At 36.0% G+C, this 15,192-nt stretch overlaps 1 protein-coding gene across 1 annotated transcript in view; it reads left to right on the forward strand.

The window, feature by feature from the left end:
* ADAMTS9 (ADAM metallopeptidase with thrombospondin type 1 motif 9) overlaps nucleotides 1–15,192 on the forward strand; it is a 1,232,634-nt gene that overhangs the window by 1,042,779 nt on the left and 174,663 nt on the right. The window contains exon 32 of the mRNA XM_044077927.1: nucleotides 12,394–12,588. Within this exon, the coding sequence (XP_043933862.1) occupies nucleotides 12,394–12,588 (195 nt within the window). The remainder of the gene's footprint in view (nucleotides 1–12,393; nucleotides 12,589–15,192) is intronic.

The raw sequence follows: 15,192 nt of genomic DNA on the forward strand, positions 1-15,192 counted from the left end.
CACTATTGGTGTGCTGGTTCATTTATATGTATAGCCATGGTTCACAGTTACCAGAACACACGCCTCAACACTTCACTAACACAGCAGGCATCCATTCTCCTGATGGGAAAAAACGCACCACTAAACATGCGCCATTCCATACTGCTCTGGACCCGTCCGGCATGTTGACTCACTCCAAGTATATTCAGACTTCCCAAGCCTATAGTCCTGGCACATACGGTCATATGATGGTCAGGGTGTTCATATGGTCATCCAGTTTTAGGCTTGCCTGACTGGACCAGGACTGCCCTGTACCCGTTTGACAGTCAAACTTAGCACATCGACAGATTAGTCCCAATGTTAGTATCCTACCTGTGGTTAGAGACGCAGGGGTTTTGCTCACCTCTAGCCAGCTTTATATGTCAGCACTAGATAATACAGGTGTTCCGCTGCTGTTTTCCTTCGCATTCGTTATGCATGCTTTCTTGTGCCCATGTTCATTCTGTAGATAAATATATATATATATATATATATATATATATATATATATATATATATATATATTTATATATATATATTAACACACACACACGTATATATATATATATATATATATATATATATATATATATATATATATATATATATATACAATCTGTATGTATGCATGCATATACATCTACATGATTAATTACTTTGATCATACTGTTGAATGACTGTGTTGTCTGCTATGTTTGTGATAACATCAGAGTTAGGTATAACTGCCATGGCTTAGTGGTAAATCTCATTGGTTGTGGTGTGTAGGGTCCTGGCGGTCGAGCCTGGCCGAGGTGGTTTATTGTGTTGCTGGGCAGAACAATGACCGTTGGACAAAGGGTGAGCACAACACTTTTCAGCAGCAGTTTTCCGTTTCACCATGTTTAACGGCCGTTTCCCGTCATGCAAACACCTTCTGCATTCCTACTGTGATACGTCACCCCAGTTCACATTTCAATGGTATTATATCATTATATAGCATAAAATTAGCAGGATATGCTCGTATACAGAATACGTATCGTAAATGGTGTGTGCTGCAGTCAAACTGGCAACGTCTGCTTGATAGGCGGATGCTCTAACACTACACTATTGCTGTGCTGTTTCATTTGCATGTATACCCATGGTTCATAGTTACCAGAACAAACACAGCAAAACATCACTAACACAGCAGTCATCCATTCTCCAGTCAGAAATAAGCCACACCACTACACATGCGCCACTCCCTACTGCTCTAGACACATCCTGTATATTGGCTCACTCCAAGTATATTCAGATGTCCCAAGCTTATAGTCCTGGGACCTATGTTTATATAATGGTCCTGATGTTCAGTTAGTCTTCTGATTATTGGCTCGTCCAAATGGAGACGGGGACTGCCCTGTAACTGTTTGAATTTCAGACTTAGCATGTGGACAAAGTTCGTTCCACTGTTAGCATCCTACCTGTGGTTGGAGATGTAGGAGGTTTGCTCACCTCTGGCCAGCTTGATATGACAGCGCTAAATAATACGGGGGATTCCGCTGCTGTTTCCCTTCACATTCATTATAACTGCTTTATTGTGACCATGTTCATTCTTCATGGATATATACATATATATATATATATATATATATATATATATATATATATATGTATATATGTATATATATATATATATATATATATATATATATATATATATATGTCTATACATACACATGCATATACACCTACATACTTATTTACATTTCCCATACTGTTGAATGACCGCCACTTACCGCTGTGCATACCCGCTTACGTCAGCTTGTAAGTTTCTTAATCACCCTATATCCGACGGCCATTATTCTGGGCATCATATAAAATTAGCAGCCCTTGCATGACTTGGACCCAGGAACAGAAACACCTTAGTTAGCAATTTGACCACTACACCATCCGTGGTACATTCTGCATGGATGGTAGTTAGGATATATGACTTTACTACAGGCATTCCACACTACTGGCAACAAATGTGACAGTTGGTTGGTGTACATATGTATAGTACATGTTAATGTTCATATGTTTCTGAGAGGCATATGTATATATTTGCAAGTATACATATTTATAAATAGGACACATACTTGACAACTACTTATATGCATGTATGTGTGATGTGTAGCTGTAGCTCTGCGTATATAAGTATGTACATTTATAGATGTATGACTACATATCTGGGGTTGTACATGGCCATGTATATGAACACCTGCATCCGGGGGGGGGACATGTACCGTTTGTATACAGGGGTTGTGTACATCATTACGACGTGGAACCTGGACATGGTATACAATTTGTGGATGCGTACTATTTGGACAATGGCTATGGGGAAGCTTCTAGGGAACTTGTGAAAGGTATATATTCCCAATAATGCACATGGGGAGACATGCATCACAGTCAGGTGTTTAATCCCGGGTCATAGGTTATGCAGGACTGGCTGGAGGCTGAGCAGGGTTGTGGACAACAACTGCTAATGCAACTTGTGTCTGGATGTCTACGGGGCTGAACATCATGTTGTGCCATCAAGTCTAATCTTTAGAACAGACACTTATCCCATGAGGGATGTCCAAAAATTGTGGATGCCAATGACTCCCATTCTTTTGGCTATACAAAAATGAGGGAGGGTTATACATGCATGGGATATCTAGTTTGCAAGCCTGAGACTGCCTAGGGTGAGACTGCCTACTAGATGTGGGTAGGGGGCACTATGTGCAGATGTGGCTGGCCCAGGCTAGCAGTTCAAGTATGGGTGGTTTTGGTGGATGTTCAGCAAGGGGGGGTGAGCTGTGCAGGGGATCATGGGTATTCAATTATGCTTGAGGTGTGTAGAGGTTGGATGACTCAGTTCAGGCCAGACCATTATGTGGGTGTGAGCTGGTACCGTTTCTGTACATGTGTATCGCACATTTTAATGTTCATATGTTTGTGGGATTGTTTTCTGCAGTATGGCCTGTAAGGGTGTTTTGGGGATGTGAATGTATGTTCTTTGGTTTCCTTTTTGATTCACCCACTGCTCCCTCGTACACCTCCAGTTCACCTATTGTACATCCAACCCAGTCTCCTCTTGGCGAATTATTACATTACCCGTCACCCCCCCAAATTGCACAAACACACCATCCATCCCTTCTCTGGTTACTGGCCTATGGCACAGACAGCAGTACACATCGCATACTCTACATATCTCTGGTACTAATATGGTTGTGAGGACAGCCCTAGCATATTTGGTCTTCCACATGCTGTACTTCACGCACATAGGTACATGCAAATACTTATCTTTCATGACATGGTAGGTTGACCTGGGTAATACCCATTCATTTTTGGGCCATCCAGACAAGGACAACTTGGACCGCAAATGGCCAGATATTGAGCGAATGCTCTGACCATTGGGCTTGGCTTAGCAAAGGGCAGTGGCATGCAAACACTCTGCGTTTCGCTTTCATTTGGTATAAAAATCAACACTACAATGAAATACGGACACAGGGTTTTAAATGTCATTGTTCGAGGGATGGGGGCTCAACATTCAGCTATGTGCTTGTGTGTTTACTCCTGTGAGTTTATTTTGGTGTTCACGCAACTCTCTTGTATGCTTTACATTCATTTCAGTATCCACAGACACTGACAGGAGTGATTACTATTAGAGGCAGGCTGTACTAGTCAGCATTTTAGGTTGCGTGACTGTAGCCAACATGTTCACACCTCCGTGCAGCACTTAAACATGCCCCCTGCACTCATGCACATTTCCTGTGCACGTGGACGGTGTGGCAGTGCACCTTCATTAATATGCATATGGTGCTGCTGCGCCATCTCTACGCTGCACGCTCAGCGCAAAGTTAATGCCGTCCTTGCGCCGAGCTTCATGAATCCCGGGGAGAGTGCCATTTCTATTCTGATACAGTAAATCTCACAGCTCACAATAATGGCTTTAAAGTATTTTTGTAGGGAGGTTTGCACCCCCAAACATGTGGAACAGATCTGGACAGAATACAGGTAAAATGCCAAAAAGCCAAACATGGAATGGGAAAAGAAAAAGTTTGAAGCACAAAATGTTGAAAAACTTGCAATATATTTTACACAGGAGCTCCCCTCTGCATCCCTCATACCCCCTACTAATTATATTTACCAACTCCAAGTTCATACTACAGTGGACAAAGGGCAAAAAAAATTCTCCACTCTACCGCAACTTTATGGTTGATCTCTTGCAGTTCAACTTTTTAACCATTCAGCATTTTAAATGTAATACCACTGCTAGTTATGTATAAATTCTCTAAGATAGTTAGCCGTATCTTTGAGTAAGTGGAATACACCAACATAATGTAACATTAAACTTGCTTTATATTTCATAATGTCTTGTAGTCTTGCTGTTCTGAGGATAGTGGTCAGAATTTCTGAGGATAGTGGTCAGAATTTCAAAAGAAACTCTAGAGTCCTGACTTGTTGAACTTAACAGAAAGTTAAGACTAATGAAGTCACAATAGAGATTTGATTCCCTTTTACATTCAATAATGTGGCACTATAAATGTTTGATACCTGTTCCTTATGGTTAACCATCATACCTCTCAACGTTCCAGATTTTCGAAGAATGTCCAGATTTTTGCCTCACGTTTTGGTCTTTTCCTCATAAAGTCTGGCATATAATTGAAGCTTAAAGTCACTAAACAATAGTAAATAATGACAAACATTTGAGTTTCAGATTTCATTTCCTTCAAAAAATATATAATACAAAGCCTGTTATTCTAGCAAATAAGTTTATAGGAGCAATATTTAAAATCTGTCCCTATTTTTGGGCCTTTGTCCCCCATTATTTTTTTACTGTGTCCAGATTTCTTACTGTGGGAAGTTCAGAGGTATGTTGCTATCACTACACTGTAAGGGATTGTCTTGTTATAATAAAAAGTATACAATCTAGAAACACATATAGCAAAACAAAGGAGAATAAGATTAAACATAACAGAATGAGAGAGAGAAAAAACTACAACAGCAAACACCGATAAATATGGCAGAATTTATGGACTGCCCAGAGTTCCCACTAAATATCAGGCAACTATAAATGCAAGCCTTGGAGCTGAAAGATTTAAATGAGCAACAGGGAATAAACACCGTCTCTGAAATTGCTTTATTTTTACAGTATTCCCTTGTCTGCAAGGTACAGTCATCTCAGAATAAATATACATAAGTAATAGGGGCGTAGAGAACGCAGTGTCTTCCTCTCTGCAAAAACTGCTTTAAATATGTCACAATAATATTTGTAGTGAACTCTAACATGTGCTATATTGCATGTACACCTTTGTACTTTAAGGCTTCATTATTGAGTCTTCAGTTTCCAACAGGGAATGAGATGTGACCAATATGAAAAAACTGCAAAGAATCTACCAGGCAGGATTGGTGGTCTGAAGAATAGCTCACTATAACCCAACAGCAGAATTTGGCAAAGACTTTAGAGAAATAAGTTTTTTTATTAAATCATATTTCAGATTGAAATGAAGCAAAGCTGTACTGAGAACAAGAAAATATGATTGTACTAAGTCATAATTTTGACATTAGACCATTTGCAAACCAAAATTATCAGAATACACTATGAACTTTAAGCAATCTGATAAGATGTCATGTGCTGAAAATTGCAGCCATAAAGGCTACATAGAGGACAAAATTCAGCAGGATGTTTACCTCACAGTATTTATCAGCTGCATTAGTTCTGTGCCAGTGCAGCTGGAAATGCTGCTGTCTTATAGCACCTAACTATTCATGTGTGTATCCATCAACAATTAGTTAAGCTCAGTTGGTCTCAGTATAATGCAGTAATACTCATTAGAGTAAGAAGTCTTATCTATGAAAGAGTGAAGGTTATTGATGTATGCACATCAGCCTCACTTTTCTGTTGTTACTTACTTCTGTGAAAAGTTACAGTACAATATGAAATGTATAAGTCACTTCCAGATGGATGGTACCTTTAATGCTGTGGCCTGTGCTCTGTGTTTTATTTATTATATAGAAAATTTAGATTCCGAAACCCTCAAAAAATTGAGTGAGTAATATGTACTCTAACAAAGGCAAACCCAAGAAAATCTAAGGAGGAGTGCAAGGACAATTACATAGTACCATCACTTAAGGATAATTACAGAGTACCATCACTTAAGGATAATTTCACAGTACCAGAATACCATCACTTAAGGATATTTACAGAGTACCAGAGTACCATTACTTAAGGATAATTACAGAGTACCGGAGTACCATCACATAAGGATAATTTCAGAAGACCATCACTTAAGGATAATTACAGAGTACCATTACTTAAGAATAGTTACAGAGTACCATCACTTAAGGATAATTACAGAGTCCATCACTTAAGGATGATTACAGAGAACCATCACTTAAGGATAATTGCAGAGTACCATCACTTAAGGATAATTTCAGTGTACCAGAGTACCATCACTTAAGGATAATTTCAGAGGACCATCATTTAAGGATAATTGCAGAGTACTATCACTTAAGGATAATTTCAGAGGACCATCACTTAAGGATAATTACAGAGTCCATCACTTAAGGATAATTACAGAGAACCATCACTTAAGGATAATTGCAGAGTACCATCACTTAAGGATAATTTCAGTGTACCAGAGTACCATCACTTAAGGATAATTTCAGAGGACCATCATTTAAGGATAATTGCAGAGTACCATCACTTAAGGATAATTTCAGAGGACCATCACTTAAGGATAATTACAGAGTCCATCACTTAAGGATGATTACAGAGAACCATCACTTAAGGATAATTGCAGAGTACCATCACTTAAGGATAATTTCAGTGTACCAGAGTACCATCACGTAAGGATAATTTCAGAGGACCATCATTTAAGGATAATTGCAGAGTACTATCACTTAAGGATTATTTCAAACGACCATCACTTAAGGATAATTACAGAGTCCATCACATAAAGATAATTTCAGAGTGCCAGAGTACCATCACTTAAGGATAATTACAGAGTCTATCACTTACAGACAATTACAGAGTACCAGAGGACCATCACTTAAGAATAATTTCAGAGTAACATCACTTAAGGATAATTACAGAGTCCATCAGGTAAGGATAAATTCAGAGTACCAGTGTACCATCACTTAAGGATAATTGCAAAGTTCCATCACTTAAGGATAATTTCAGGGTGCCATCACTTAAGGATAATTACAGAGTATCATCACTTAAGGATAATTTCAGAGTACCAGAGTACCATCACTTAAGTATAATTACAGAGTACCATCACTTAAGGATAATTACTGTGTAACATCACTTAAGGATAATTACTGAGTACCATCACTTAAGGATAATTACTGTGTACCATCACTTAAGGATAATTACTGAGTACCATCACTTAAGGATAATTTCAGAGAACCATCAGTTAAGGATAATTACAGAGTGCCATCACTTAAGGATAATTTCAGAGTACCATCACTTAAGGATAGTTACTGTGCACCATCACTTAAGGATAATTACTGAATACCATCACTTAACGATAATTCCAGAGGACCATCACTTAAGGATAATTTCACAGTATCATCACTTAAGGATAATTTCAGAGTACCAGAGTACCATCACTTAAGTATAATTACAGAGTACCATCACTTAAGCATTTGCATACACCTTCAACAATGACAGCAAAGAAATTGAGGCCATTATTATTAAATATTGGCCGGTGTTATCGAACAACTTAGAAATTAATAAAATGATTCCAAAATTGCCAAACTTTATTAGGAAAAGAAACAACAACCTTAAAAATCTTTTTGAAGGTGAAACAAGTAATAATACAACCAACACAAAACTAATGAGAGGCACCTACAAATGTGAAGCTTGCAAGCAATGTGCTTTTATGCTTAATGACACAAGACTATATTTAAAATCTAGAAGTATGGGACTATATGCCCTAGGACATTATAATTGCAATACAAAGGGCATAGTATATTTAGGAATATGTCAACATTGCTTGTCCTTCTATGTAGGAAAAACAGAACGAACCTTGAAAAGAAGAGTATATGAACACTTTTATGAAATAAAAATAAGAAAAGAAACAAATGCATTCTACAAACACTCTTTAACATGTAAAGAAATGAATTTAAAATTCTTAGTTCTTGAACAAGTGAAAAACGATATCAGAGGGGGGGACTGGGAAACATCCCTGGAGTATAGAGAACTAATATGGCAAATCAAACTAAATGCTGCAAGAGCACCAGGGTTGAATGAACATGTTAGTATAAGCAGTGTTTTAAAACAAAGAAGGGCCAAATTATAATAAATACAAATGAATTTTAATGTATACATACATATTAGGGATAGAAAGTTTTAAACACATCTTAAACAAAATTTTTAAAAGATTTTAAATATATTTAATATAAAATTTTGTATTTAATTATTTATTCATTTGGATAGTTATTCATTTATTTATTTATATACATAACATAATATATAATAAATAAGAATTACATAAATTTTAATTAAATTATTAAAATAATTTATAGTAATTTAATTTAGGATGTATAAATCATATAAATTTAATTAAAACAAGAAAATATTTTATTTAGTAATGTAGAAACTACATCAGTTCAACAACAATATAATAGCACTATGTTAATAACAACAATAAATAAATAAAAAACCTGAAATACAAATCCATGGAATGCCAACGTTATAACAATTAATTTAGGAAAATCAGATGGTAAAAGGTAACCAATGCTATTAATTTTGATAAGAAAGGCTTACTATTTAAATGATGTGTGCACAGTACTGTTAAAAAATTCATTTTACTGTAGAAAATCCGTCCTTTAGAATAAGTCCGTTTGTACGGACAGTTTATTTTAAGAAGAAAAATAACACAATATTACTCAAATCATTAAATTATTTAATTCAAATGCAAGAAATTTTATAAAAACAATACAATATAGAACAAATATTCCGAACACACAAAGCATCCTACAATAGGCGCTGGGAGCAAAGAAATATGAATACATTTTATAGACAACCCTTACTTGGACTCCTACGAAGAGAATATAGCTTTAAGCATGGAAACACTTTAAAAGGTTTTAATGAAACAATTGTATAATTAATCAATTAAACATTGTGTATATAAGCAAATGGTTTGCTTAGTTAAAGTATCTTGATAAAGCCCGGGAGAGCCCGGGCGAAAGCGCTTGATCTACTTGTGTTACTCCTTCGTGATTTTTTACTTTGTGGATTACAACATTGAACTATTTGTTTTTTCTTGTCTTTATGAAAATAAAATTGGGTTAACAGAAGATACGTTGGTTCCAGTCCGTTTTCCTGCTGTGGATTTTGCTACTAACTAAGAGGTTGTCCTGCAGTTGTTTTTTGCTTATCACTTAAGGATAATTACTGTGTAACATCACTTAAGGATAATTACTGAGTACCATCACTTAAGGATAATTTCAGAGGACCACCAATTAAGGATAATTAAAGACTACCATCACTTAAGTATAATTACAGAGTACCATCACTTAAGGATAATTACTGTGTACCATCACTTAAGGATAATTACTGAGTACCATCACTTAAGGATAATTTCAGAGAACCATCACTTAAGGATAATTACAGAGTGCCATCACTTAAGGATAATTTCAGAGTACCATCACTTAAGGATAGTTACTGTGCACCATCACTTAAGAATAATTACTGAATACCATCACTTAAGGATAATTCCAGAGGACCATCACTTAAGGATAATTTCACAGTATCATCACTTAAGGATAATTTCAATGTACCAGAGTACCATCACTCAAGGATAATTACAGAGTACCATCACTCAAGGATAATTACAGAGTACCATCACTTAAGGATAGTTTCAGAGTGCCATCACTTAAGGATAATTTGGGAGGACCATTACTTAAATATAATTACAGTGTCCATTACATAAGGATAATTTCAGAGTATCAGGGTACCATCACTTAAGGATAATTGCAGAGTACCATCACTTAAGGATAATTACAGAGTACCATCACTTAAGGATAATTTCAGAGTACCATCACTTAAAGATAATTTCAGAGTACCAGAGTACCATCACTTAAGGATAATTTCTGAGAACCATCACTTAAGGATAACTACAGAATCTATCACTTAAGGATAATTATAGAGTACTTTACTTAAGAATAATTACAGAGTCCATCACTTAAGGATAATTACAGGGAACCATCACTTAAGGATAATTACTGAGTAGCATCACTTAAGGATAATTTCAGAGTACAAGAGTACCATCACTTAAGTATAATTTCTGAGAACCATCACTTAAGGATAACTACAGACTCTATCACTTAAGGATAATTACAGAGAACCATCACTTAAAGATAATTACAGAGTACCATCACTTAAGGATAATTTCAGAGTACCAGAGTACCATTACGTAAGGATAATTACAGAGTACCATCACTTAAGGACAATTTCACAGCACCATTACTTAAGTATAATTACAGAGTACCAGAGCCCATCACATAAGGATAATTACAGAGTACCATCACTTCTGCACATGCAGTATGGGATGACTGCTGATGATGGCCAGACGACCTACAGACAGGATGTTGGAGAGGAATTTTAGTCACAAATCAGTTGGTATTCCTTTATTCACTACACAGAAGCATTGGACACACAAAGTTTTATAAACAGTACATTGAACTATCTTCAGATTGGTGGTGTGTTTATGCAGAAGAGCTGTCAAAGTGATGCAGAGGCCATGATAAACTGGAAGGCAGCAGGAACATAGTGTGTTATTTTAAGGGAATGAGGGGAGCCTTGAAAATGATATAGACTTAAAATATTATCAGCCATAAAATGTGTCAGTTGGAGTAGGAAGAACAGATAGAGGGACTGAGAGAATACTGGTCATAGGTGCAAATAGGTAAGTCTAACTTAGACATGCAGAATTATGTGAAGCAATTCTGGAACAACTAGATGGAGGGAGTACGATGAGATCGATGATGATGAGGTAGATGAAGAGGTAAAATAAAAGGAGACTAGTATGTCTGGAATGAGTAGATAGTGCAGTCTGCATAGCATCACTGAGGGGTAAGCTACAGGTGTTTAGTGTTTGTTCTGTTGTCCACTGGCTTCTTTACACATATACAGTATGTATAAATGTAGCTGTCCATCTCTGGTTTTACACAGTGATAAAATCCTGACTACAGCCCTGACCATGCAAGTTGCATTAGGACCTTGGATGACTGTGGAGCTCACTGGGGAGGGTGGACATGCCTATCCTTGAAATGAATGTGGAGCAGAGCCAGCTGTGCACTGCAAACATCCCACAGAGGAGGGGAAGCATTACAAAAGCATGGCCTATATGTAAATGTTAGGCTTACCAAGCCACTAAGTGGCAGTCTTCAGTGGAGGTGTGCTGAAACCTGCATTTACATGAACAAGGTACTGTTGGCCTCTGCAGTGATGAGAACTGTAAATTCCTCTACCCAAAATTATGGTTAGGGTCATTGCCAACATGCTTTTGTGGGCACAAAACATGTGCATGCCTGCCCAAATGACAGTTTTCTCCAGTCATTTTTTTTTCACCAACATTGGGTAAAATTCCCACTGTTGGTAACAAATGGGCCATGCTAGACTGGTAGGAATGGCGGAAAAATGTGTGAAAGTAACTCCTTCAGCCTCTAACTTAAATATGTTCTTCACAATAACTGAACTCCTTGTGTTGCAGTTTTGTCATACCTAACTTGACCTATACTGTTTGTGTTATCTATATGAATAATCCATAAAATAAATGTATACGAAATTTAGTAGTATAAGCTATGGTCTTATCTTTCTTCTTCTTCACAGTTCACACATTCACCAGGCCTGTGTACTTGGATATGACCCTTTGCTATGGCTTACACTGCTCTTTTTCTTGCTGCTGTGTTTTTATTTACTTCTGTGCCTCCTTATGTACAGTGCACCATTTTCTGTTCCTTCTCTTTCTCCATTTCCAATTTTTCATCTTTCCCTTCATTGAGGTTTTAACATTTTTTTTAAATAGCCACAGCATTTTACTGCATAAAATATTACAGCTAAAGGCATGTAAATGCCTGCAGTTTCACTTCTGCAAGAGTGCTGTATAAACATTACTTTGTCTACTTCAGCTTGCATTTTTCTCCTGCTTTTTCATGCCTATCGTGACTTTCTGAAACAACCTTTATTACCTGGTACATTCCCAGCTGAAGGAAATAATGAAAGTCTTACCTTGAGAGAGATACACGGAGCACAAGCAATACCTGATTTGTAGCTGATACTCAATTTTTATGTATTTTGTTATCTGAAATAAAATGTTGTTATTTACTAAATGACCTTCTGTTTTATGACCACACACTTAGGGAAATAACTTAAAATGAATTTTTCAGTGCTCTGTTACATGTGATTATGGCTACCAGCGAAGGCTTGTTACATGCAGTGAAATATATAACAACAAGGATCACTATGAATATGGATTTGAGGCAACAGTACAGTGTCCGGGAACCCAGCCACCAACTATGCGGTCATGCTATAGTGGAGAATGTCAGCCATCAACTACCTGGAGTGTTGGAAACTGGGGAAGTGTGAGTACACTACAAATACAACAGTACAATAACACAGTAAAGAACATTATGTCAGTCTAGATATTTTGTTAGCTGTTTATAAAAATATATGCAGTGTGGACTTAATCACTGTATACATATATATATATATATATATATATATATATATCTGTATTTATATATATCTCTGTATCTATATATTTATCTCTCTCTCTCTCTCTCTATATATATATATATATATATATATATATATATATGCTATATTCACACATATACATACACACACACACACACACACACACACACACACACACACACACACACACACACACACACACACACATATATATAGATATGTAGGTACTATATTCACATATTCACACACTTACACACACACACACACACACACACACACACACACACACACACACACACACACACACACACACACACACACACACTTACACACACACACATAGGTACACATATATTGCACACAATTTCAAAATAATGCATTATTCCCTTGCAATTATGATTGTAATTGGCAGTTTTTAAAAACTCATTATGTTATAAATATTGTTTTATTTGAGAGTATAGAGCTTTAAATTTCAGCTGACTTGTTGGAGGCTTGGCTGTCATATGGCTTGTGAATACCTTTTAAATTAAGTGGATATTTTGAATGAGTTGATCTAATGAAGTTTTAAGTTTTAATAAAATGAAAGCGCTTATTTTATACCATGGTTAAATTTGAGCCTCTGTTACATTCGTAGTCAACTGAGCCTTGTCGGAGTCTCTGCTGACCTTGCTTATGTGTGCGCTTTCTTAATTTTTCGTGGTTTGGAGTTTTTACAGGTACACATATATTGCACACAAATTCAAAATAAATGCAAATTTCATTATAATTAACTCAAGTATGTTGTGATATGAAAGTGTGTGATATCTGTTTAGCAAGCATGACATATACTAGTATCTTGAGGGAACTGGAATTAATACCTTATTCACTTACAAGTGAGTTGAAACTTCATGAAAATATAATTTATTTTACAAAATAGGTGTGAGATCTATGCCACAGACTGTTGCTGTTAAACAACACTGCTGAATGGAGTGCTCTGAAAATATAAACCAAATCAATATAAGAAGGATGAAAATTGTTGAAAAACGATATAAAATAATTTAATTACACACTGATAAGAAGAAGAGCGGCATTTTAGCAAAATGTAAAAAATTTTAAGAACTAAGTAAGTAAATAGTACAGAAGTGCTAAAGAACTGAATGATAAGTGTAGTACCCTTGTAATATGGAGGCAAGAAAAATCTGGAGCAATGCAGGCCTATGAGCCTAAAAGTAGTTGTAGAGAAATTTATACACAGGAAGGCTTGTTGCTTTCCTGGAAGACAAAAATCTCAAAGACAACACCTAAAATGGGTTTACAAGCAAAAGGAATTCATAATCAACTCCTTACCCTGTTTTATGAGACAGTTAGAGCTTAACTTAAAAGGGAGGTACCAGCAGACATAGTAAATTTGGGTTTCACAATGTCCTTTGACTGTGTCCTGCACAGCACTGGGGCTGACAGGAAAACTAGATGGACAGGGAGTGCTATATTGAAAACTGTGCAACCTAGACGTATATTGTTAGAATATTTTTGTTAACTAGACATAAGCTTTCACATGACAACAAGAAATACCTTTATAAGTGCATGTTTATTAAGAAATTATATGTTTAATTATATAATTAGCAGTACAAATAATACTGGATATCTTAATATAGACAACTTAAAGTGAAACTATCAAACACAGTTTTCTTCAACAACATCTAAGGTTTCGCCTGATATCATGCAACAGTTTTAAGTCATGTTTTGTAAAGTAAGTACATATGAAATATTGCTTATTTTCATAATTACTAACAAACAACTAGCAATATTTCCAGTATAGTGTGATATAAACCAGCACTGATAGTGAACTATCCTGTCTCTAACTTTGGTGTTTCACACCATACACCTCAATAAAATGTAGATCTGTCTGTTATAAACATTCCAAGTAACCACTCCGACACCAATATCTACAGCCCAGGAACACAACTAGTACTCAGAAACACAGTTTATTCACAAACACGTGTAACAGATCAAGCACTTTCGTAATATCACTTCATCAGAACAATTCAAAATCACTACAGCACAATCTTATATACATTTAACATAATTAACCCTTAATTAGTAATAAAATCATTTAAAGTGACAGAGCTTGATCATAACAACCTACCTAAAATCCTAATGTATAAAAAAACTAGTATATAATAAACAGTGTGCAAAATAAAAGAAGAAAGACTTAAAAAATATTCATATAAAGAGAGATGAACAATTCAAACTATTAAAGGGCCAAGTGACCAAACATTCAAAGTTTCAAGGCCCTAAATTTTAACTCATGTTTAATGCTGACATGTTCGTTTAGACCAGGGAATTCACTAGCATTAAGTTTAAATTGCCACCTAACTTCAGCACTCAACAACTTATTGTTCCAGTCACCACCTCTAAAATCATGTCCTACCACTTCCAAAATCCCAAATTTAAACTAATGTGAAGGAAACAATTTAATATGCTTAAATAATGCATTTTTCTCATCCTTT

Source organism: Protopterus annectens, chromosome 7.part0, assembly GCF_019279795.1.
Source record: "Protopterus annectens isolate FY-2018-M chromosome 7.part0, PAN1.0, whole genome shotgun sequence".
NCBI classification, from domain to species: domain Eukaryota; kingdom Metazoa; phylum Chordata; order Ceratodontiformes; family Protopteridae; genus Protopterus; species Protopterus annectens.